This window comes from Ochotona curzoniae, unplaced genomic scaffold, assembly GCF_017591425.1.
Source record: "Ochotona curzoniae isolate NIBS_2020 unplaced genomic scaffold, NIBS_Ocur_1.0 scaffold_3171, whole genome shotgun sequence".
Taxonomy (NCBI): Eukaryota; Metazoa; Chordata; class Mammalia; order Lagomorpha; family Ochotonidae; genus Ochotona; species Ochotona curzoniae.
The window spans coordinates 1,386,686-1,412,866 of NW_024467104.1; the positions used below are offsets into that span (position 1 = coordinate 1,386,686).

At 38.5% G+C, this 26,181-nt stretch overlaps 4 protein-coding genes across 4 annotated transcripts; 1 reads left to right on the forward strand and 3 right to left on the reverse strand.

Moving 5' to 3' along the window:
- Nucleotides 1-994: 994 nt before the first annotated feature.
- LOC121172270 (olfactory receptor 1013-like) lies at nucleotides 995-6,512 on the reverse strand. The gene is made up of 2 exons (XM_041004123.1): nucleotides 6,509-6,512; nucleotides 995-1,947 (listed from the first exon to the last, which is right to left on the reverse strand). Exons 1-2 carry the CDS (start codon nucleotides 6,510-6,512, stop codon nucleotides 995-997), a joined length of 957 nt encoding a protein of 318 aa, XP_040860057.1.
- Nucleotides 6,513-6,742: 230 nt separating this feature from the next.
- LOC121172343 (olfactory receptor 1013-like) lies at nucleotides 6,743-7,678 on the forward strand. Its single transcript, XM_041004203.1, has one exon. It carries the CDS (start codon nucleotides 6,743-6,745, stop codon nucleotides 7,676-7,678), a length of 936 nt encoding a protein of 311 aa, XP_040860137.1.
- A 3,298-nt stretch (nucleotides 7,679-10,976) lies between these two features.
- Nucleotides 10,977-11,909, reverse strand: LOC121172359 (olfactory receptor 9G4). The gene has a single exon (XM_041004221.1). The coding sequence runs from the start codon at nucleotides 11,907-11,909 to the stop codon at nucleotides 10,977-10,979; it is 933 nt and encodes a 310-aa protein (XP_040860155.1).
- Nucleotides 11,910-20,891: 8,982 nt separating this feature from the next.
- LOC121172271 (olfactory receptor 1013-like) lies at nucleotides 20,892-21,842 on the reverse strand. Its single transcript, XM_041004124.1, has one exon. The coding sequence runs from the start codon at nucleotides 21,840-21,842 to the stop codon at nucleotides 20,892-20,894; it is 951 nt and encodes a 316-aa protein (XP_040860058.1).
- Between the last annotated feature and the right edge of the window lie 4,339 nt (nucleotides 21,843-26,181).

Here is a 26,181-nt window from a genome sequence, read left to right on the forward strand (position 1 = left end):
CAATATCCATTTCTGCTGTTATATTTCATTTAATTCAAAAAAAAAGCTTTTTTATTATTTATTTTTTTACAATCTTTACATAATTAAGGTAAAAAGGTTCAAGCACCATAGGAAAATAGGTAAGGCAATTAGTTCTGTATTGTTTCCTTAATATATCTGATGTAAAAGGGTATTTTAAGGGAGAAGCCCCACTAAGTCTCCCACCCGCCCCAGGTCCCAGATGTGGGGCATACTCCGAGGGTCTTGCTCAAGTGCTTTTGATAGTTCATCAGTTCTGAATTGCTGCCAATTTCGCCATTCCAAGCACGATGTGGTCGTGGAAGAATCCACTGATTGACATAGTATATCTTAGAGTCTCCATTTGCCCAGTTTTTCACTGCCAACATTTAGCTGAGGTGGTTAATTGACCTGTTCTGTCCTCTGACTTTTCATGGTTAGGGCTCTGAGTCCGGAAGCTCAATTGCGGGGGTGGGGGGAGCGGATCCCCAAAGAAACTTTGTCTGAGGTGTTCCCAGACCAGATTCTTGTATGTATTAGTGAGCACAGGGCCCGACACAGTCCATCGCCCCGATCAACTGGTGGTTGCAATTGCTGGGTGGGTTCTGTTTTCAGCCCCGACTTCCACTGGAACCAATGGGTGCCACAGTCCAGCCTGTGGGCCAGTGTAGGCTGCAGCCTTGTTGGAGCAACCCAAAATAACCCCCACCAGCCCCCTGCCCTGGTTTGACAGTATGTGTATCAGACTAGTCCAGTCAGTCCTACATCCCCTTCTGCTCTCATACATGTCAATGAGTTTTGAAGCCTTGTTCCATCTAACCAGCTCAACTATCCAGCCCTTACAGATGTTGTTGAGTGTCTATCTAGTCACCCCAGTCCTTATCCTAGTTTTCGTGCCCTTCCATGGGGGGGGAAATATTTTTAAATCCAGTTCCCCAACCTTCCCCAGAAGCAGTTTGATATCACTTAGCTCTGATTTGGAAGCATGAGTGTCAGCTTAGACTTCAGGCTGTGCTAACTTGAAGAGTTTCCTCAGAGCCTCTTTCACATCCTTATTCCTCAGACTGTAGATCATGGGGTTCAACATGGGAAACAACACCGTATAAAAGGTAGAAACCATTTTGTCCCTCTCAAGGGAATAGCTGGAACTTGGACGGGAGTAGATGTAGAGAATGGAGCCATAGTACAAGGTCACAGAGATGAGGTGCGAGGAGCAGGTGGAGAAGGCCTTGAGGCGGCCCTGGGTGGATCGAATCCTTAGGATAGCAGCGATGATGAAAATGTAGGAGGCCAGGATGAACAGGCTGGGAGTAATGACATTGGAAGCCAAGAGGAAGTACAGCACAGTTTGATAGCTCTTTCTCACATTACATGCTAACTTTATTAGTGGTGGGACATCACAGAAAAAGTCATCAATGACATTGTCGCCACAGAAGTCCAATGTGAACATGTTGCTGGTTAATATTATTGCATTGACAAACCCTCCAGTGTAGGAATAGAAAACCAATGCAATGCACAATCTCTTTGTCATGGCCTGAGCATAAAGCAAGGCGTTGGAGATGGCCATGTAGCGGTCATAAGCCATGGCAGCCAGCAGGTAACACTCACTGTAGGCCAATCCAGCCGAGAAGAAGAACTGACACAGGCAGCCAGCAAATGAGATGCTTTTGTCTTCAGACACACAGTTCACTAGGATCTTAGGAGTGTAGACAGAGGAATACCAGAGATCCAAGAAAGACAAATTTCCAATGAAAAAATACATGGGTGTGTATAGCCGGGAGTCATGGCAGGTCAACACGATGAGGGTGGTGTTTCCTACCAAGGTCATGGAGTAGACTCCCAGGAACAGCACAAAGAGGACCAGCTGCATCATGGGATTTGTAGTGAAGCCCAGTAGGATGAACTCAGTCACTGAGTGATTGGCCTTTGCATGGCTTCCAGACACACCACCTATAAACAAAGTACAGAAGAATTGAACTCTCTCATCCTTATCTCTCTCTCATCCTTTTCTCTCTCTCCCACCCGAGATGCCACTTACAATAGGAAGAATCATGCTTGCTTTGAACAGGTGTTAGGCATCATCTGTGCTATAACCATTTAATTAAATATAACCATTTTAATTAAATATATCTAACAACACTATAATCAGAGAGTTCTAGTGGTAATTATTCAGGTTTTTTTTTTCCAGTATGTATTTTTTTTTCTCCTAGGGTACTGTTTCAGGCAAAAAGATAGTAAGGTTGCCTTGTATCAGATAGAACATATGAAAATTTGTCCTGTTGGAAATTGCTTATTTCCTGTTGTTGAACACCATGGCCTTACCTGTTGGGCAGGAAACCCCTGAGATAGAAACAGAGAAGCAGATTAATTGAAAAGAATGAAAACCTGAGAAGGGAGCTCACACATGTATTGCTAACTGATCTTAGACAAGAGACCTGAAAATTATACAGGGGTAAATGTTAATCTCTTCAACAAATGTTGTTGGGACAATTGGATAGCAAACTGCAGAGGTAAGAATAAAGACCCCTATGTTTCACTTTATACAAAAGTCAAGTCTAAATATATCAGGGACCTATATATGCACCAGAAGTCATCAAACTATTAGAGGAAAACATAGGAAGCACTGTAGAAGATACAGCCCTTAGTCTCCTGACCTAAACACATATTGTATAATCCTCTTAAATAGACAGAAGGCAGAGTCATGCTGATATAGTTAACATGGTTAAGTGGGGTATGTGTGTGTGTGTACTGTGAAAAGTTCATTGAAAATAAAAGTTTGTTTGATAGAAACAGAAAGTTCAAAATGCATGCCTAGCTTCTTGGAAATGCCTGTTTCCCTTGAACTTTTTAAAGACCCTTCACATTTACAGCACACATAACACACATGCATACAAATTACAATTAAGCTGCACAACTCAGCAAGGCCAAGGATAAAACTTACAACACATTAAATTTACATCAGGGAGCCACATTATCCCAAATGTTTTTTTCTGTCCTATTAAACAACTCCTTATTTAGAAATACACAACTTTGTTAAATTGGTTTGCTATTCCCCAAGCTATGGACCCCTGAGGGGTTGTAGGAAGTTATATTTCTGGGAATCAATAAAATTGCATAAAAGATTGTGAGGCAGGAAATTTCAAAATCAGTAGAGCTGATGGTGTTGCGAAGTGTTGCGTATCTAGAGGTAAGTTCCTTAATTCAGATGTTGAAAATAGGTGGCTGAAGGTGATTACACACTGAAATAAAGTAAGTGCTAAAGAAAGAGCCTCTCGAAGCATCTTCCTGTTGTAGTTACAAACCTGTTAAAAGTTCAGAAGAGAGAAGCATTTCTCATGATTAGACACAAAAGTTAAACAATGAAGCTTGCAAGAAAGGAAGAGGATAAATGGATAACAAACATTGGCAAGCATCAAAAATTTCTTGTTACTATCTCGACATGGAGGAAGAGGAAGGAAGTAACAGAGATGTTGAATCTAAGGACAGAAAATAAATTCAAAACATTTTATTTCAGTTTCATATTCTTTGAGAAAGTGTGGTGTATTAGTTCCCTTACAAAGAAAACACATTTATAAACACAAAAAGTTTGTGCTTCGATAGTTGAAAGTTACCTTCAGCTTGCAAGGAAAAGCATAATCTTTGTTAGGGAAGTGAGCATGTCCTGTGATTGGCACACTGCTGAGGATCACAATTTTCTTGTTCTGCTTAATAAACAAAGAACTAAGTTCTTAAACCAGTCTTTGCCTGGATGGACATAAATGAGTATCAAGAGAAAGAGGAGATGTAGGTCCCTGCTCAGGGTAAATTATGAGCAAAACCAATTATCCTAAGTAATGAATTTCTTGACAGAAAATATGAATGCAGGGAAGGAGAGCAGCAAAGGGAAAGCATTACACTGGGCTTCCTACGGGATGCTTAAATCATTGAGATGTGTAAACACTGGCAGTGGCAATGCAGGGAAGAAAATGCTAATAGGGATCAGTAGCTTTATATCGAATGCCAATGTAAGCCAATGCAGTGTTTTGTATAAAAAAGTAACACCACTGCTTGATACCTTTGCAACTTGTTGCTTACATTCTGTTGTTATTTCACTTGATAGACACTATACTAAGATTTCTTCTTTGAATTGTTTGTTGTTCTTTCATTCATTCTTTCACTCATTTGAAATGTAAAGTTAGAGAGTTTCCATCCAGATAATCACAACAGTTCAGAGTTGGGCCCAACTGAGCCCAGTGTGGTATCCTAATGGCTAAAGTCCTCACCTTGCACGCACTGGGATCTGATAAGGCAGCCAGTTCTAATCCCAGCAGCCCACTTCCCACCCAGTTCATTGTCCGTGCCCTGGGAAAGCAGTTGAGGATGCCCAAGACCTTGGGACACTGCACCCACCTGAGAGACCTGGAAGAGGTTCTTGGCTTCTGGCTTCAAACCAGTGCAGCTCCAGCCTTTGTGGCCACTAGGGGAGTGAATCATCAAATGGAATATATTCTTCTGTGTTTCTCCTCCTCTCTGTATATCTGACTTTCAAATAAAAGTAAAATAAATCTTAAAAGAATTATTTTTTTAAAAATTGGGCACAACCAAAATCATGAGCAAGGAGCTTCTTCCATGTCTCCCACTTGAGTGCAAGATTCTTACACACTCGGATGGGTCAATGGTTAAATCCTCACCATGCAAACACCAAGATCCTATGTGGGCACTTGTTCGTGTCCCTGCTGCTGCACTTCCCTCCTAGCACACTGCTTGTGGCCTGGAAAAACAGTGGAGGATGGCCCCAAAGCTCAAAGCCTTCAGACCCTAAACACCAAAATAGGCTCTTGGCTACAGCTTAGTTCAGCTCCCACTATTGTGACCACTCGGGGAGTGAACAGATAGAAGACTTTTCTTTCTGTCTCTGTTTCTCCCTGTAGATCTGCCTTTGCAGTAAAAATTTGAAATCATTTTTAAAAGATAACTGTAATGATCTCCATCAATGGATAAGAAACTGTTCGGCAGTCTTAGGGAGAACTTACATCAGTCACGCTCATGCAGAACATCATTTATTTGGAATTGTTTCTCTGAGTCGAGGCTAACCACTCATTCATTCAGTAAATATTTTCTGTGTCTGGTACATAGCAGGTATTATTTTAGATGTTGTATATGTATATTTTAGATGCTGGGAATACGTAATGAATGAAACAAAATCTTTACTATGATGCAGTTTATGATCAGGTAGACTCTTACCAGTGATTGAGGCCAATGACTCAATGAGAAAAGGAGGTGTAAGATCATCACGTTTAAAATCTTGTTTGTATTTCAGTTAGTTTCTTCAAAAAAAAAATCCTAGGAGAATCCATGAACAGTCACAAAGTGAAACACAAATACCTCTAACAAAATTTCTTGAAGTCCTTTAAGGACCTATTTTTGCTTGTGGCTGTGAGTGGGATTTTTCATTGTCACAAAAATCTAGACCCTACTGGCTGTTTGACCATTGATGATAAAGAATGAAAGTGTCAGACATCGACAGCAAGATTTTTTGCAAAGAGAAAAGAGTTCCACCTCCTGAAGCTTGGCTCTTGGTGGACATTTTTAATTGAAAAATATATTTTAATTCCTACTAATATCCATTCTGCTCTAGCAAATGGAAAAGGTACAATTTACAAAGTTTACTATATTCAGATATTTCCTAGGGTCTTAAAATTGAGAAAAGCTTGACATTTGTTTTGTGTGAAAGCTTATCCATGTGCACATGGCAGAAAACTCATAACACAAGTGAAAATGTTACTCTTGATATTTCAGTCACAAATACATTCGTTCATGATGATTAGACATGTATTATCTATTTCACTAAGTTAAATCAATTTAAATATTATAATACACATGATTTCACTTGTCAAGCATTATGCTAATCATAACAAGGCATTATAAACTACTTTAGACTTTGGATAGTTATTTGTTGTGTGTGTGTTGCATGCACATATAGCCAAGTTGCATTAACTATAAATTTCATTTCAGGCCTACGAAGAAAACATTAAAAACATTTTAATATGCAAAAATTTAGAACAGCTGCTTCTAAAAGTATCAACTTGGGACAGCTGTCTTTAGAGCTTATATTCACAGTTCTATAGTCTGGGAAATCATATGAATCCTAGATCCACAAAGGCTTCACTGGATTGTGCCAACATAAACAAAAAAATCATTGATTCCCACCAAAATTTTACCCCAACGCTCAATATGATTCCTTCCTTGGGGTTTAGAATAAGTGTGTAAGAGTGATCTGCAGAGTAGGAGAGGGGAGAACGGGGAAAAGCATTGCCACCACGTCATAAACCACAGAATTTCACTTCTTTATGACTTCTAGGGGACACAAAACGATTTTCACTTTTCTGTAACTAAATTCGTTTGGCTCATTTCCTAGGGATATTTATTCTATCATTATATTTTATTTCCTTAATAGCTTCAAACATTAATTGTAAATCCAACTATACTTATTTTTTCCATAGATCTTCTCTCCTACATAAAAGCAACATACCCATGCCAATTTCTGGAAAAATGAATGAACACACCACACAAACAGAATTAGACATTTTATGCTATTAAATGAATGTTATCAAAGTTCAGAAACCTCCCCTCACCTACGCTAGCCATGGAAGATTCCTCTTTAGTGCTAACCAAATCTCAGAAGTGAAGCACAGAAGAATGTCCTCCTAGATAGGAAGAGGAATTTTAATTCTCTGCTTCATTTTAGATAGTACATGTTTAAACCATGCAGAGGGCCAATCACTCAGTGACCGAGTTCATCCTGCTGGGCTTCACTACAAATCCCATGATGCAGCTGGTCCTCTTTGTGCTGTTCCTGGGAGTCTACTCCATGACCTTGGTAGGAAACACTACCCTCATCGTGTTGACCTGCCATGACTCCCGGCTACACACACCCATGTATTTTTTCATTGGAAATTTGTCTTTCTTGGATCTCTGGTATTCCTCTGTCTACACTCCTAAGATCCTAGTGACCTGCATTTCTGAAGACAAAAGCATCTCATTTGCTGGCTGCCTGTGTCAGTTCTTCTTCTCGGCTGGGTTGGCCTACAGTGAGTGTTACCTGCTGGCTGCCATGGCTTATGACCGCTACATGGCCATCTCCAACGCCTTGCTTTATGCTCAGGCCATGACAAAGAGATTGTGCATTGCATTGGTTTTGTATTCCTACACTGGAGGGTTTGTCAATGCAATAATATTAACCAGCAACACGTTCACATTGGACTTCTGCGGTGACAATGTCATTGATGACTTTTTCTGTGATGTCCCACCACTAATAAAGCTAGCATGTAATGTGAGAAAGAGCTATCAAACTGTGCTGTACTTCCTCTTGGCTTCCAATGTCATTACTCCCAGCCTGTTCATCCTGGCCTCCTACATTTTCATCATCGCTGCTATCCTAAGGATTCGATCCACCCAGGGCCGCCTCAAGGCCTTCTCCACCTGCTCCTCGCACCTCATCTCTGTGACCTTGTACTATGGCTCCATTCTCTACATCTACTCTCGTCCAAGTTCCAGCTATTCCCTTGAGAGGGACAAAATGGTTTCTACCTTTTATACGGTGTTGTTTCCCATGTTGAACCCCATGATCTACAGTCTGAGGAATAAGGATGTGAAAGAGGCTCTGAGGAAACTCTTCAAGTTAGCACAGCCTGAAGTCTAAGCTGACACTCATGCTTCCAAATCAGAGCTAAGTGATATCAAACTGCTTCTGGGGAAGTCATGAAATGAGGTTTTTAATGTTTGCTTTAATTAAAAGCTAGCAACAAAAGTCACATTTCTTTTTATTATTTCTTTTAGATTTAGTGATTTCATAAGAATGTGTAGTAGGAAACGTAGGTTCAATGTAATATTAGGGTAGTTCTTGAACATCAGTGTCCAAAATCACCCGAAAATGGAAGAGTATCTAATATCCCTAGGTATTCACTTTGTTCTCTCCTCTAATATTAACTCCATTATTTTTTCTTCATAATGATCGTTTTGGAGATTTGAAGAAAATATGGTATAGATCACCAACATTTGGGAAAGATTCAAATACCAGTGAAGTAAGAATAAGGGAATGTTGAAAGAAGAATAAGGAATCTTGGTTTTTCATGAAAAGAAAAAGCACAGTGATATCTAACAAAATAAATGCTGCTGGAAAAAAAATTAGAAACATCAAAACTAAGGCACATTGTATTTACAACTACTTGGTCCATGTTTTTAAGTTTCAATAACACTTTTAAAGTGCAAATACAACAATTACTCTCATCACTTAGAAATTCTAACCTCTGATCTTAAAGCTTCTCATTCGTAAAACCTAACTTATACTTCTTAACTTGTAGCCTTGTAAAATAAATTGAGTAAAATTTCAACTGAGTCCTACAAGCAATATTGAATTATTATAACTCATTTTTCAGAATTGAACTATTCTCATGGAAATACATAGTATTATGTCCAGAATGATCCTCCATCCAGATGAACCTGTGGCTTTAGTTTCCCAAAGTGATGTCAAGGAAAGTGAGCCAGAGTTGGAGCCTGTTGAAATTCCAAGAAAGAAGTGCTTGCGCACATGTTGTGCTGCTGGGGGTGGAGCCCCCTTCTGCCATACATACATCTCATAAAGGCTCCACTTCCAATCTAGCTTTATGCTAATGATCTTGAGTTATGGTGTTTAGATGAGTGCTCAGAGAATACAACTTCAACTCAAGGGTTAGTGTCTATATGTTTCAGCCTTGTTTTGTTGGTTCCTACAAATACCTATGGAATTGTAATTTTCTATTTGCCAACAGTGTCATGACCCAAGTAAAGAACAAGACCCAAGTTGGAACCATTTCTCTTTCATCTCTAATTTTAAGCGGTTGTGATGTTCACTGCTAATATGACCAATGGGTTGTTTTCTTCAACTGGTTATGGAATGACTCTTTCTTGTTTCAATTTGCAGGATTTTGGTGTCAAATCTAATTATTTTTGCTGTGATTTTTACCTTTTCACACTTCCTAGTCATTTGTATCCTTTTCAATAAGTTCTGGTGATTCATTAATTAATCATCAATAAGAGACTTTTTGATTGCTTGTATGCACCTGAGATTGTCCTTTCCAACACTATTTTTGCCTCATGCTAATGATGTTCTTGTTTTTATTGTCATTTCTTCAATGCCACATGGGTTATCCGATAGCATCAATTTTAGAAGAAGTTTTTTTGATTTTCTGTTTCATCACTTTAGTGCCACATTGGTCATTCTATCGCATGCTGTTTAACTTCATGTTGATGAAAAGTTTCAGTTTTTCTCCCTCTTGTGGACTGTGTTTTCTGGATCTATACTTAAGGGGGTGTGTAATAGAAGTGTAGCAGAGACTGACATGTCCAGATGTGGAGACAGAGTGCAGTTTGTCTCTCTGCATCCAGACCAAAGATGAACTCTAGTGAAACAGGGGCAAATGTCCTCATAGTAGGATGCTGGAGTCTCTGACATTGTCCATGCCTACAATGTCAGGAATGCCTCCACTAGCAGAATGATGGACTTATGACTGTCCAGAAAGGGCCACCCATTATAATCATTGAGGAGAAACCAATGAGGAGGGGAGGGAAACTGGGGAGAGGAATGGGAAACCCCAGAGCCTATGGAACTGTGTCATGACACAATAATAAATAATATATTTTTTAAAATACCTGTAGGAGAAACATGCATCAGACCTAACCACAAAGCCATCAAAACACTGTTTCCAGTGGCATCATCTTACCCAAGAGAATTTTGTGTTTCCTTTTTGTCATCCATGCATTGATTACTCAGTGGTGCATTTTTCCATGGTGCTATAATTTTGTTGTTGTGCTAATTCCTACCTGTTGTGACCTTATTTCATGGCTTCTCATTTATGGGAATTCAGAGTGATGGAGTAATAGAGACTATCATATCCAGATGTGGGGGATACAATGCAATATGCATTCGTGCTTCCAAGTCAAACATGGACTCGCAGTGAAACTGTTGGAAATGGGTAGGCAATGGGATGCTGGGCTGTCTGCCATTGTCTGTACCAGCAATTTTGGGGCACACTTAAATAAGAGAGTGATGGAATCATGACTCCAAATGAATGACTATACTATTGTAGCAACATGGGGAAAATCTGTCTGGGAGTTGGAGAGGGTGGAATTCCCAGTCTCTATGAAATTGTACCATAAAATTCAAAAATTCAAAATAAAGTCGAACAAAAAAAAATGATAAATAAAAACTGTGTTTGTCATTTAGGTCAAAGGAAAAAGTAGAAGAAACTTGGGGATCCTACCAAAGGATTTTTCTATTTTTCTTACTAGTATTAATTATTTACTACATTTGTTTGATGCTGTTTTCTGCTAGTGACTGCATGGGGCTGGGTGACCTGTAGGAGAGTAATAAACACCTTTTTAGGTTGAAATACAATCCTAAAAACATGCATTCCTTCAATGGATTTAGAAATTACTTTATTGTATGGTTGTGGATTTTTTTTGTAATCAAAACAACTCACAACTGTTTTGCCTAATATTATACAGATGTAGGAAGATGTGACATTTACAGAGATGTTATCTATACGCACGATTAGCTTTTGAGGAAATTGATAGGAAGCTTCTCACCCAACATAAACACCTGCAAAATCTTGAGCAAATCACTAGCTATCACTCCATGTAAAATTTCTTCACCCAGTGAAGATTGTTCACCAAACTTCAACGTTGAACTATATCCATGAAACTACTCAAGTTTTCCGCAAAAGATAACCAAAAGAATGAATTTTATGCAACATTCAGCATGCAAAAAGATAAACTATATTGCAGAGTGTCAGATTTCCCAATACTATAGACTTAAAGTAACTTCATACAATGGTTCAGTTTCAATATTCCATTGTATAAAGATATGTCATTGGATTTAATTGAAATAAAAAATGCACAAACATATCTACAGCCAAATTATTTGGGAAATGAAATAATGGCATTTAGCACAGGATTTAACTTCATGATTGTGGCCATATGCTCTGCGTGGCTTTCCTGAAGGCTTCTTTGACATCCTTGTTTCTCAGGCTGTAGATGAGGGGGTTAAGCAGTGGATTGACCACTGTGTAGAATAGGGCAGCCACTTTGTCTTTCTCCAGGGAGTAGGTGGAGCTGGGTCTTGAATACATGAAGAGCAAGGATCCATAGAAGAACATGACAGAGATGAGGTGGGAGGCACAGGTGGAGAACGCCTTGCGCCTTCCTGAGGCTGAGCGAATCCTCAGGATAGCCAGGAGGATGGTGAAATAGGAAATGAGGATGGCAAGAATGCTGGAGAGAACTGTGAAGCCAACCACACCAAGAAGAACTTTCTCATAGACCCTAGTGTCTGTACAGGACATTTTAACCAGAGGTGGTGCATCACAGAAAAAGTGGTCAATGATGTTTTGACCACAGAAACGCAGGCGGAATGTGTTGGCAGTGTGCGCAATGGCATTCAGGAATCCTCCTATGTAGCAGCCAGCCACCAGCCCAGTACACAGAGCAGTAGACATAACACTTGAATACAGTAGTGGCTTACAAATTGCTGCATGACGGTCATAGGCCATAGCTGCTAGGAGATAGCACTCAGTATAGGCTACAACACAGGAAAAAAACAGCTGAGCCCCACATCCAGCCAAGGAGATGCGCTTATCCTCTGAAACACAAATAGCCAAGATTTTGGGGGTATACACGGAGGTGTACCAGAAATCCAGAAAGGAAAGGCTACCTATGAAAAAGTACATAGGTGTATGCAGGCGTGAATCAATCCAGATTAGGATAACAAGGGTCATGTTGCCTGACAAGGTTAACAAATAAAGTATCAGAAATAGTCCAAATAGAATCAGTTGCCATCGGGGGTTTGTTGAGAAGCCCACCAGGATGAATTCAGTAAGGAAGGTACGATTTTCCATTTCCTTTCCTGGAAGAGAAAATGTGGTTACCATTAGATGGGGGGAGGAAGAAAGGACATGTTGATTTTTCTATTGAAGCATAGGCACAAGCCCATTGATTAAATTAACGGTTGCTAAGAAGTTTGAGGACTTACACTCCTTACTAAATTATTGAGCTACAATCCGTATCTTGGAAAGATCTTTGGAATTAGAATAGAAACTTTGTTTTTTAGTTTAGAACTATGTTGTGAGTTTAGGACATTTGGTACAGATCAATATTTAGAAATGCTTTCACTTGTGAACTTTAATACAAAAACAATTCCTTATTCACATAAAACAAATAGGGGAAATGAAAATCAGTAAGAAAACTAAGAACTCTCTGACAGAGTATATGATTACGTAAAGAAGATCTACATGAAAACACCCAGGTCAATATCTGATCCACAGCGGCCACGCAAAGAGCTTCAGTATTCCATCTGACACTGCAAATTTTGTATATCAGTGTCATATACTATCCCTGTTACTTCTGACACAATGGAAAATGTACGTGGCATAGTATATATACGATCAAATATGTGCCAGTTATTATTCCGAGTCCTGGAATTAAGCCTATTAGTTGTCATCACATTATGTTATAGATTCTATCTTTATCCTACAATGTTATAGTTGTTAAAATTGATGTACAGAATTCAAGTAATCAAAGATTCAGTGGTCATCCACAGCAGAGCTTGTATTTGAACCCCGAATCTTCTGAGCCAAGGTTATATGCACTCAACAGAAATCATTTACCTCTTTCATAGATAAAAGCGTTTCTCCCCTTCTATTAATCAAGGTACACCCGAAAATCTCCTACAATTCCCTCATTAAAAAGTTAATTTTAAATTTCTTACAAATGTTTGCTCTCCATTTTCCTCCAGAATATTTATAAATATTCTTCAGACATTTCATGATACAATGAATGCTGAATATTAGGACTCCATCTTTTGGGTCACATGGATTAAGAGAGTCTGAGTTTTCCATTTCATATCCTAAAGCTCTAACATCCTCAGGAAGACATCCTAAGAATTATAGAATCAAAGTCAATGCCTTAGTAATCATCAGACATTCCTTCGAATCTTTTTAAGATTTATTTGCTTAGACACATTTACAGAGAGAAGGAGAGACAGAGAGAAAGGGCCCTCTCCTCAAGTGGCCCCAGTGGCTACAATGGACCAATCCAAATCAGAATCCAGGAGCTTCTTCTATGTCTCCCATGTGTGTGCAGGGTCTCAAGGGTTTGGGCCATCCTCCACTATTTCCCCAGGCTACAAGCAAGGAGCTGGATGGGAAGTGGAACAGTTGGTATATGAACTGGCACCCACATGGGATCCGGCAGGTACAGCACAAGGATTCAGCCACTGAACCCATCACACCGGGCTCTCCTTCCACTCATTGAACCAATAGGTTAAAGTTGAAACTCTAAGAGCATGTTGGTACAGATCAATATTTAGAACACTTATGCTCAATAAGTGTTCTTATTGTCAAAATTTAAACTCAAGCCCTCTAACTTTTGTTTTTTCTTGGTTCTTTCTTTTAGGAAGTAAGTTAAAGATGTGCTGTTATTTCAAATGCAGAAAATGAAGTTCCACTGCATGTAATTTGGCTGTTGGCATCTACTTCTCTATTAACACGTTATGCCTCTTTCATGTGCATATAGAGCACCAATACCTTGATGCTTTGCTGAAGCTTGCTTGATATGGCTTTAACTATCCTTTATAACACTTTCCTTTATCATTTCTCGCCACCTGTTAGAACTCCAACCAAACCAGCTTTCTTCTATGTTTGCTGCTTTCAAAACAACCTCATACAGTCTGGGAGTTTCACAGTTATTTACCTTGATGATTTTCATTTGCACACTATTGCTGTTGTTCTGAATATGTTTCAACTTAGGTAGTTATTTTCTGGGAAGGAATTGATGCTTGTTATCTATATAAGATGTTGACTTACAAAGATTTTTTTTTTACTATAGTAGCATCCATATATCTGCCTCTGTTTTATTATAATATTATTTGGGAAAATAAGTTTATCTGGACAGATCCCTTCAATGTATTTACTATACCTCTAAGACAAATAAATGATAGTATGAATTTTCAGATCAAATACTCAAAGTCTTCCCAGGAAATGAGCTTTATAAAGAAGACTTGAAAATAAGCCAAATAATCTCTCACCGGGGAGAGGAATGGAGGGAGAGCAATCCCTCCAGAGCTTTCACGTGGGAAAGAGCCCAGTGAGGCAAAGACTGGGAGAGGCTCAGTGAAGATTTGTAGAAAGAGGCTCCTTGACTAAGCCACACAAGTTAACATAGCACAAAAATTCTCAAAAGGCATAGAAATCATTCGTCTCTAACCCAAACATAAATGGAAACAGCAGATGTTAGAAGGGGCCCCAGCCCATTTAAAGAAAAAGAAAAGCTAGAAGGGAGGAGTGATTATCTTCTCAGACTTGTATCCATGAAATACACGAAATTTGTTCTCTGTATATTAACACACATTACAAAAGATAAAAATTCACTCTGGCTGCAGGTCTAAACACAGATATAAGGGACTACTTGCTCTCTCTGCATTAAAAACTCTGAAATCCCCATTCCACTGCTTTCTATTGAGAACAGTGTGCAGAAGCACAAGGTCGCAAGAATTCCAGATGGAATTTCTGGGATTGTATAAACTCAGATGTCACCCCAGTGAACAGAATGCACAGATCATCAGTTTTAATCACTCAACTAATGAGAATCTCTGTTTACAGAATAATTTCTCCTGCAGATGCTGCTTAAGACAACATGCTTTGAGAATATGTGCTATTATCGAAGATTTCTCTTTTTTACTACAATAAACTGTAAAATTCTGAAATACTGAAAGGAGTAAATAAATTTGTTCATAGCTTTAGAACACCCCATGAAAAAAAAGCAATGCTAAAATCGTCATTTAAATTTACCACATTATATTTTATACCAAAGTTTGTATACTTAAAATAGAAAGAGGTGAATGAAATTAAACCACAAACCAATGAACAACATGCCCCAATTTTACACTCATCTTGAGTGGATTTTGCTCTTCTTACCTCTCGAGATTTGTTTTGACCAATTGGTTGTAGCACAAACAGCTTCATGTGGATGTCAAGCTTGGGTTTTCAAAAAGTTCTTTCTGTTTCCATTCTCACTTTCAGAATCCTGTTGCAACAGTGAAGCATGGGTTATTTTGCTGGAAAATGAGACATGTGGCTACGTTCTCTTTGTCAGCCTCCCTGTAAACAAATAGACTCTAAGACATAAATTAGGCAAATTCTGTATTATCCATCCCCTAAACAAGCTGAGACCTAGTCATAGATGTGTAAGCAGGCCCAACTGAAAGCATACACTTCTGGACTAGGGGTAACTGGATAGTTGAAATGGTACCTAAGTTCAAAATCTAATCGCATTACGTTGTGATTGTGTGACCCCCAAAAAATCTAAAGAATTTTCTTCTGTGAATCACTTATTTTCATGTCCAAAAGGTAAAAAAGAAGAAAAAAGGGAAGAAAGAGGAGGAGGGAAAAATAAAAAGGATGAGGCAGAGATGGAGGAGGAGGAGAAAGGAGAAAGAGAGGCAGGAGGAGGAGTAGGGAAAAAGGAAGGGGAAGAAGAGGAGGAGGAGAGAAGGAAAAAGGACAACTTGAATGTTGTGTAATTAAATTGACCTTACCCTGTCTGGATAGATAACACAGCTACAAAAATTCTAAGTGAGTGGAAAATACCTGACATATTAGAAATTCTAACTTTATGAGAGAAAATTCAATGAAGTCAAGTTTCTACAAACTGACAAACAGAACAGTGGCAACATTCACAATCTTGCTAAAATCAAGCAGCTCAATGATTTAGTAACTTACTGTCATGAAACTTTACAAAGAAGTTACAGACTTAAAATTGCAAATTTCTTGGTTTGGGATTGAAGAGTGCTGTAATTGATGCAATTAATCACCTTCCTAAATTAGGTGTGAAAACTCTCAGGAATACATTTCTTCCCTGGCATCATCCTACAATCCCAGTTTCTTAAAAATCTCTTACTGAAACCAGCATAGGTTATCTCATTACAGTGTGCAAAGCACATTAACAACACTTGCAAACACAGGTGTCTTGACAGGGGGCATTAACACCGTCATAGTTGGAACCGGAAATGAAAAGTAGCAAAAACAACTACAGTCTTCTCACATCAGGTTTTTCACTCTCTCGTAGTTACCCTAAACCATCAATTCTGTCAGCTCCTAGAATTCTGGGATCGCTATGATTATTGACTTTTGAACTTTTGGATCTGTGGACCCCTTTGAACACATGATAAAAAAACAATGATGATTCTCTCCACACTTAGGTATTCATATGTGTAAATGTAAAAAGCATTGAGAGGACACACAAATTCCCAGAAACATATCCATTGTTTTCCTGGATGGAGTTAGCAGGTTTAAAGTTCTACCACTAGGAGATACCTAAGATTCTGTCCGGTGATAATATCTTTCAATGTGAGATTAGCAATCATGATACCAAACTTGGCATGCTTCAAGGTGAATTCCTAATCTTCACTTTCAAAAGCTGATGTATCCATCTATTCTGTTCAGTACACATACTAACTTAGAAAATTGTATGCCTGTGGTTTCTGAAGCCAAAAATTGAAATTAACCCAGCCGCTCTCTTAACTGTTTCACTTTCAGAAATCCTATTGTCCTTTCATTCAACATCTGTCCTGAATCTGAACATCTCCTCCATCTCCCCTTCCAGCACCCTGGTCCCAACCAAGGGTGTTCTAAGAGTGATCAAATAGGTCCAGACCTTTTCCCCTTGTGGTATATTCAGCACAGCATGAACTATCGACCAATAAGTAAAGCAATGCCACTTCCGTGTTTAAAACCTTGCGTGTGTTTGATTTATTCCAAGTATGAACCAATTTTGGCCTACAGGCCCTCCACAGTCTGGCACTCCTTCATCAATAGAACTTCATCTCCATCTCACCAGGCAAGCCTTTCTGCATGCTGCTACAGCAGTCCCCACCCCAACAGTGAAGCTTTTTTCAGTAGTCTGCCCACTCTGCCTAAAACACAATTCTCCAGATATTTGTATATCTCATGCATTCTTCTTCTCAAGTCCCTTGTCCCTTTCAAATGCCGGTTTTTTTTTTTTGACCAAGACTTATCTTAATGTGATCATTATATTCTACCTATAATCCCTTCCTATATTCCCCTGTCAATTTTAACTCCCTTTTATCATATTTGTTTTTTCTCCACCAGAATTTTACATTTGCACTGCACAATAACTTCCTAATAATTTACCTGTATGTTCAAGTAGAAAAAACAGTTTTCTCTATGCCCTGAAGCTGTTTTTCCCAAAATGCTGTCTACCCCTAACCAACCTCAAAATATTTAGAACAAACTTCAGGTGGTGGAATTTCTTAGCCTACTGATTATGTTATGATGAGAAGGAAAAGTAAATTTAATGGAGAATTCACTCCCATGGCCTCAAATCATCTTTCAGTTGGAATAAATTTGAAGTCATATGGGAACCTGAAATTTAAAACAAATACAAAATATCAGACAATTGTAGAAGTGCTCCATACGGATCAAAATGCACCTTCCCCTACAACAGCTCTGTTTTTTGCTTCAGAGAACAAGTTCTGTAGGACAAACATTTCTCTCTGGCACCTGAAAGTGCCAGTCAGTGGAAAGGATCAGATGTAAGCAGTTCAGACAACCACGGAGCAAGACATTTCTCTCATCCTGACAATTTTTTCTTTGGTTGTGTAATTGAATAATTACATAACTATACCAGAGTGCAGTTCAAATTCGAAATGGAATCAAATGCATCATTGTCTGGAATCTGATTTAGGAGGGAGTATGTGGATATAAAGTGTGTGTGTGTGTGTGTGTGTGTGTGTGTGTGCGCATTCAAATTCACATATGATGTCCTTACCTGCCCACATGTATGTAGCAATGATCCTTATAGAACCGGGGCAGACTCTCCAACACCTTTAAATGCATTCAAGGTCACAGACAGGCTAAGTTTCTTGGCTTCCCTGACTCAATGTGCTTACCTGCGGTCAGGAAGACCAGTTGTCAGATGTTAGATCCTTTTCCCTTTCCTCTGGTGCCTTGTTCTTCATTCACTGGACTCAATATATGTATTTACATAATAGCCCTGTGCAGTTCCTTCAACACAGCAGCCCAAGAATAAGCACCTTTGTCTCCAAAGGCTCAATTAAAGTTCACTTGAGTTCAAGAATAATAATTGGGATCAATACGAGTAGCAGTTGATTAAAAGCTCTTTATGTAAGAAAATTAATAAGTGCAGTAAGAAAATTGACAAGATTTCTTCAACAAAATTAAAAGTATTTAATAATAGAAATTTTCTATATAATAGTCTCATACAGCTCTAGAATGTTCCATCCAATCCACAATGTTTCCTGGCACATGTACATTTCTTTCTGGACACACAGCCATTCCTTATTTCACATTTGGAAAAATGCTGTTCATACCCAGTGGTACATATTGAATTGTGTCCCCAGAAATTACCATGGTGAAGCCTTGATTCCTGGCAAATACATGAATATTGGATGCTTAGAGAAATTATTAAATACACAGGGTAGTTAGTGTAAGCCATAATTCACAATGAATGGTGTTCTTCATAAAAAGGAAATTTGGACAGCAAAGAGAGCATGTGGGTGCCCAGTAAGGGGGTGACCATTACCAAACCGAGAACAGAGACCTCAAAAGAAAGCAACTTGCCAAACCTTGATCTTGAACATCTAGCCTCCAAAATTATTAGAAAATAAACTTCTGTTTTTTCACAGCTTATTGAATCATGTTCTGTTACTATGGCAACATTAGGCAAAATAATAAATCAGTAGTGGGGCTTTTGATATTGGAACAACATTCTGTTTCAATCTAGAAAGTTATGAAAGTTAAGAATATGATACATCACAATTAAATGTGTTTGGGGGCTGGCATGGTGCCATGCTTCACTACCTGCAAGTGCCAGTGTCACATATGGGTGCCAATTCGTATTCTGGCTGCTCCACCTCCCATCCAGCTCCCAACTTACAACCTGGGAGAACAGTGGAGGGTGGCCCAAAGGCTTGGCATCTTGCAGCTATGTGGGAGACCCAAAGGATGCTCAGCTTTGTCTGTTGCAGCCATTTGGAGAGTGAACCAGCAGATGGAAAATCTTTCTGTCTCTCCTCTCTGCTAATATGCCTTTTTGAATAAAAAAAAATAATAATTTTAAATGTTCTGCTGTTGTGAAATAATTTGTATAAAAATTAGAAAAGGAGACGCAAACTTGCATAGAACCTTAGTTGTTGTCAACCCATGCTTTATCCGTATTGATTAGCTCTATGACTCCTCCCTTGTGTGTGAGGGCTTTGAAATTCTCTCTCTCTCTCTCTCTCTCTCTCTCTCTCTCTCTGGTGTGTGTGTGTGCATCTCTATTTCTATTTTCTTTGCTGTACCTTCTTCTCTACCGATCTAATACAGGTGCTGACATTTTTCCTTAATTCTTTAATTCCTGCAGAAAATATTTTGAATGAGGGTACCAGTGATTCTGAGGAATGTTCTTTATTAACTGCATTACCTCCTTCCTCTGTCGGAGAAATCTACTCTACTTTACAAATGGGTAAATCAGGAAAAGAAAGCAAGAAAACAACTAAATTTGTTTCTATGGGTATTTACTGGGCATTTACACAGATATTTTTAGCCTGATTTGTGAACTAAGGTGGCAAATGCTTATGGAGTTCTAGGCTTACATCCTGTTATCTCACCTGTAATCACTTGATTTGAAGTCATTTAGTGCATCTATAACCAACTATATTTTTCCAAGCATCTTATGAAGTATTTAACATCAAGTGATTATTTTAGGCTATTTCTTTCAAACTTCTCAGATATCCAATAATTTTATAGTTTGTGTTCTAAGCTACTTAGCATGCCAAGCAGTTTTTTCAAAAGCCCCAATATCATTTTTAAACACTCATATACATTAGCAATCTTTAAAAACAAATACAAAATCACAAACATTTCTAAATGAGACACTTCCATCCAAATAGTGGAAAAGAAATTTAAGTGCTCTGGAATAAACCTAACTAAAAATATAAAAGACCACTACAATAAAAACTAAAACACATTAAAGAAAGAAATAGAAGACACTAAAGAATGGAGAGATTTTCCATATTCCTGGGTTGGTAGAATCAACATCATCAAAATTTCCATATTACCGAAAATAATATACAGATTCAATGAGAAGCCAATCAAAGTTTCAACAACACTTTTCTCAGAGTTCAAAAGATGATGCAAAAATTCATATGGAAGTACAAGAAACTCCAAATGGTCAAAGTAATCCCGAAGAATAAAAATCAAACAGGAGGAATCGCCATTCCAGACCTTAAGACATACTTAAGGAAAGTGGTCTTCAAAACAGTCTGGTACTAGTACAAAAACAGAAGAATACTGATGGCAGAATAGAAACACCAGAAGTGAGCCCACACATGTATACCAACTAATGATGAAAAAAGCTGCCTTCTTTATTTATACAGAAATCATCACAAGCTTTTGCACAACGTCCAATTGTTTCATTTTTACTTCGTGGTTAAAAGAATAGTTACAAAAACACTTGTAAAGAATCATCATTATTATTTTACTTCAAAGAAAATGTTTTCAGCAAACCATTACTCTTTCAAGCCTGCAGTCACCAGGCTCAAGCCAGGAACTCCACGGTTGGCAGCCCATCGGTTACACGCACATGTTTTAGTTATATCCAAAATCAATTTTCACTAAACCTAAACTAATATATTAAGAGTACAGAGTTTAAAAGGAAGTTCGTAAATGAAAGAAATTTATAAAGGCATATATCATAGATTCTTTGTTACATCTTATAATCAGTCATATACTAATTACCATCACCTTCACCTAGTACTGATTCAATTACTTTTGCTCTTTTGTTAAGGGCATTGAAAAGGATCAGGGCAATTCAGCATTTCTAAGAAAATTTGCTCTTTCTAACATTTTTCTAAAGGCATCTTTGACATCTTTGTTTCTTAAGCTATAGATCATAGGATTCAACATGGGAATCACCACAGTATAGAAAACTGACACTACTTTATCACGTTCCAGAGCATAGCTAGTGCTTGGCCGAGAGTAAATAAACAGAATTGAACCGTAATACAAGGTGACAGCTGTCAGGTGAGAGCCACAGGTGGAAAAAGCCTTGAGGCGGCCCTGGATGGAGCGGATCCTCAGGATGGCTGCGACGATAAAGAGGTAAGAGGCAAAAATAAGGGTGGTGGGAGTGATGACGTTGGAGGCCAGGATAAAGTACAGCACAGCCTGGTAGCTTTCCTTGACCTCACAAGCCAACTTCACCAGTGGGGGCAGGTCGCAGAAGAAGTCATCAATGATGCTGCCACAGAACTCCAGTGTAAACGTCTCCGTGGTTATTAAGGTTGAGTTCACAAACCCGCCAAGGTATGAAATTGCAACAAGACTGGCACATAACCTCGGGGACATGGCCTGGGAATAAAGCAGAGGGTTGGAGATTGCTACATAGCGGTCGTAAGCCATGGCTGCCAGCAGGTAACACTCACTGTAGGCCAGCCCAGCGGAAAAGAAGAACTGTGCCAGGCAGCCAGCCAAAGAGATGCTTTTGTCATCAGAGATGCAAGTTACCAGGATTTTGGGGGCATAGACAGAGGAATACCAGAGATCCAGGAATGACAAGTTTCCGATGTAGAAATACATGGGGGTATGGAGCCGAGTGTCAACACAAATCAATGAAATCAGGGTGATATTTCCTACGAGACTAATGCCATAAATGATGAGGAAGATGAAAAAAAGTACTCGCTGCAACCTCAAGTCCGTGGTGAAGCCTAAAAGGATGAATTCTCTCACTTTGGTGAAATTTTTCTCTTCCATTATCTTGGATTCCTGTGGTCTTACTCTGTTAAAAAAAAAAAAGATAAAGATAAAATACAAGTTATAACTTAAGATATCACTATTTGTCCCATCACCTGTTACTCTAGATAATGGAAAAATCCAACTGATTTATATAGGATTTTTTAAACTTTTAGTTTTTAATATGTCTATTATGATTTGTAGATACAATGGTAAGAATGTATTGATATCACCTCCCTCCCTCCAAACCTCCTTCCTTCTTTTATTTCTAGTTTGTTTTTGAGATAATGCAGTTAAAATTTTTATTATAATAAAAACGCTTAATACTTCACCAAATAAGAAATTCAAGAAGTAGAAATGGTGACCTGAGTAGTGTACCATCCCTTTTGGATAGGCCAAAAATTAGTTCTGTGCTGGCTTGACAAGTCAGTTACTATTCAAGCTGTGTGATAATTGTCACCTTAGATTTTCACTCCAATATTTCTCTTTTAACAGAAAGAAGGTGATTTGCGTATCTTCCCATTTGGGTACTCTTGAGATACACTGGGGATCCTGTAAAATAATTAAAAAGGAATTTGATAATGCTATGATCCATCTTCAGATCTTTATAATCTTTTATATTTCCCTGAGAGAAATGCACAGAAAAAAGCATGTCTTGGGGATATCATTGGAATTATATAATCCTGAAATTTCCTTAATGGAAATAATTATAGCTTATTGAAATTTTTATCCACAGAAACTAAGACACAGTCTTTTATGATTTAGAAAATGTGTAACTTGAATAAAGACATATTCATGTGAGTAATAGGAATATGGAATCACAGTCACTGTATGATCCTCAAGTATATCCTAAAATGAAGTGAAATCTTCAATTATTAGAAGATCATGTTCATAACATGGGCTGGATTTTCTAGGGAATTAAAAAGTTTATAAAACAAAGTTGCCCAAGATTAAAAGTTTTGAAAGTGCAAGTATACTTCAAAAAATTCATGATTGGGGTAGGTAATCCAAACTTCAAATCACCTCTTGAGGTGTCCACATCTTGTATCATAGTACCTGCGATGGAGTCCCATCTTTGCTTCTGATCCAGCTCCCCTAGGAAGAGACAGGTGTTGGCTCAACTACTTGGCTCACTGCCACCCACATTCCTGGCTCCTGGGTTTACCCCAGCCAATTCCAATAGGGTGACCATGTCTAGAATTCCATGTATTCGTATTCTATATTCTTGCCTAATTCTGTATTCTAATTTCAATCGAAAATTGGAGTCACCAATTTGAGAGAGCACTTTGCAAACAAACATTAAAAATACATACATGCCATCTAAATTGAGTGCTTTCTTGGTCTCAGTTATCTGCTCCTCAGATATAACTGCTTATCTTCGATTTCAACCAGTGCTCTGACTGCAAAGATCTTGTGTGTTCTTTTACAGAAAAGATTGCCTTTAACAGGCAGCTATTGCACAAGCTGAGGAATGGCTGGATGTGTTCTTATCATTCCTACTGAACATAAAATTTTCAGGACATGATTCTTATGTAACCTCCATGGTTCTCATATAGAGGTATAGAGCAGATAGCAAAGTGAAGCATGAAATGTGAATAAGTACATCGTTGGATTTCCAACTAAAAACAGTTCAATGTGACTAAGTGTGGCACCTAAGACATGCTAAACCCTTTCCATATTGCACAGGAAAGCTAAGACAGTGTGAAAGTGGTGGGGGTGGGAGGGACATGAAGTAGAAGCAGGAATAAAAGCTAATCCACACAAGTAAGTCCTAAGCACAGCTCTGTGTAGACCACAAGACTGAAGTGACATTTTCTGGTAGCTCCTGTGCAAAATCAATTGTACCCAAATCAAGTAAACAAATGAAACGTTTCTGATATTAATATTGATGCAATTCATTAAAACTGATGTTGCTTATAAAGCAAATGAGTGGAATATAACAGATAATATATTGTATAGATGGGTAATATAGATATACAGGACCTCAAAGCAGAAAAAGGTATTAAAATAAGTTGTATCAGAAATATTTGAAATCTCTCTATATTTTCATAAGCTATGTTTTTCGTAAACATTTCAAAGAACCTTCATGTGCAAAATATTTTAAAATTTGTACATATACTGGGGGATGGATTGAGCTACTTGCCTTTTACATATATAAATGGATTTAAGACTATATTACATGCTCAGTTGAATTTGAAAAATGTTCAGAAAACTTGTCTTTATTATTCACCCCCCCGCCTCACCTCTCGAACGGCTCCTTCATTGGAAGATTGTTTAAGTCTCATACATTGCAGACTTAATGCACCTGCTGTCTATGTCATTTAGTTTGGTATCTTATCATATACTTCTTGAGCTATACATGAAATACAAATGGACAGCATGATCAGAACTGTTGTAGAGACATGCACAAAAATACGTATAACTATAAACTGCACTTATCTTAAGGTACTGCCGCATGCACTGTATAGTATGGAAAAGGAAAAACTGCAAACTCATGAAAACATTGACACTTTGTCATTTTTCATCACGTTGACTGACTCTTGGAACTTAACTGGCCTCTGTATGATAACAGGAGAGGGACAAAATGAGACACAGCTTCACAAGGCTTTACACGTCCAAGTGTCCGTCAAGCACAGCTACTGCTATCTGTTTCGAAGATCAAGCCCAAGTAACATCCTGTGTGACATGAGGTGTCCTTTCTTCATCAGCGAGAGCATTAGGAAACAAAAGCTTACTCTATTTCATAAAGTAAAATCTTTGCAGTTTGGCCATGTTTTGATCCCATTAAAATTGTTTTCATTTATTTTGCTCATACTTTGATCTGAAAATCTTCTCCCTTTCCTTTATCAGACGCAATGCTTACTTTCATGAACATCTGTAGTCACTCTGATATTTAGCTGATGGTCATAGTTTCTTAAATTATCTTACAATGAACACCTTCCGCTCTCTCTGTAGGAATCCTCTTTCCCACTATAACATACAGAAACTAAATAAGTCTGAACAGACCCTTGGGATTTGGTGCTAGACAAAAAAAAATCAGTAGTGCTGCCAAGTGACCAATTATAATGCTGAGTCTTCTTCCTGAAAGAGGTGGGGGAGGGGGGGAATCATTCATCATGAATACTATACATCCAATTAGCCTCTTTTAAAAAATCCTTTTTATAAGTGACTTTTATTAATTGATTTGAGATGAAAACAAGTAGCAAAGATTAATCTACAAGACAGCCTGAAAACAGGTGTTCAATAATTATTACAGAGCCTGGTGCAATAGCCTAGTGGCTAAAGCCCTTGTCTTGCATGCACCGGGATCCCATAATGGACGCTGGATCATATCCCGGCAGCCCCGCTTCCCATCCAGCTCCCTGCCTGTAACCTGAGAAAGTAGTCTGGACGGCCCAAAGCCTTAGGACCCTGCACCTGCGTGGGAGACCTCCTCCTGGCTCCTGGCTTCCAATCAGATGAGCTCTGACTGTTGCAGCCACTTGGGGAATGACTCAATGGATTGAAGATCTTCCCCTTTGTCTCTCCTCCTCTCTGTATATCTGACTTTCTAATAAAAATAAAACAAATCCTTCAAATAAATAAATACAATTATTGCAGTCTTTAATAAAGAGAATAAAAGTAACTTAAAATGTTTAACCTTAAAATATATTAACTTTTTAAGTAGGCCACTTGCAAATAATGGGAGGAAAGACAGGCGTGAGACAAGATATGTCTCAGGTGAGTTTAGTGATGGCTAGATGCAAACTGAGACTAGATACAGAATAAATATGAATTATGAGTTATTCCCAGTTGTGCAATCAGCAGCAGTGTAGTTAAACTACCACATCCAGTTTCTTATTCATAAAATGAAAATAACTTGTCTTCCTCATAGGGTTTTTGTAAAGATACGACAGTACCACACACACACACAAAAAAAGATAGAGCAGGTATGCTTAGAAAGTTCATAACCTAATAGAGAATAAATAATCATAGAATTATGATTATGGCTAGTATTGGGTTGTGACGCATAAGGTGCCATAGGTTGCACTGCAGGGCATACGATGTACAGGTTAGGAATGCTGACTTTATAGAGACAGTGTGGGACTTGATGACTGAAGAATACTAGCATCGCAAGGGAAAGGAAAGTGGAGATACACACTGCAGGGGGCAGTGTGGGTGAGAGCATGAGAAGGAACTGCAGAGTGGCTGAGCTTTCAAACGTAACACAGCAATGCCAAAGGGGCAGGAGAGGTCATGAGGTCAAGCTACATGGGACCTGGGTAACCTCACGTTCAGGATTTAGCGAGTCTGTTCTAAAGTCAATGGGAGCTGTTAAAAGGCTTTACTCAGATTCACAGCATGGTCAACCTAAGGGGGA

What these genes read in the sequence shown, in the direction of transcription:
- LOC121172343 (XM_041004203.1), top strand. Translation starts at nt 6,743, where the DNA reads ATGCAGAGGGCCAATCACTCAGTGACCGAGTTCATCCTGCTGGGCTTC.
- LOC121172359 (XM_041004221.1), bottom strand. Translation starts at nt 11,909, where the DNA reads ATGGAAAATCGTACCTTCCTTACTGAATTCATCCTGGTGGGCTTCTCA.
- LOC121172271 (XM_041004124.1), bottom strand. Translation starts at nt 21,842, where the DNA reads ATGGAAGAGAAAAATTTCACCAAAGTGAGAGAATTCATCCTTTTAGGC.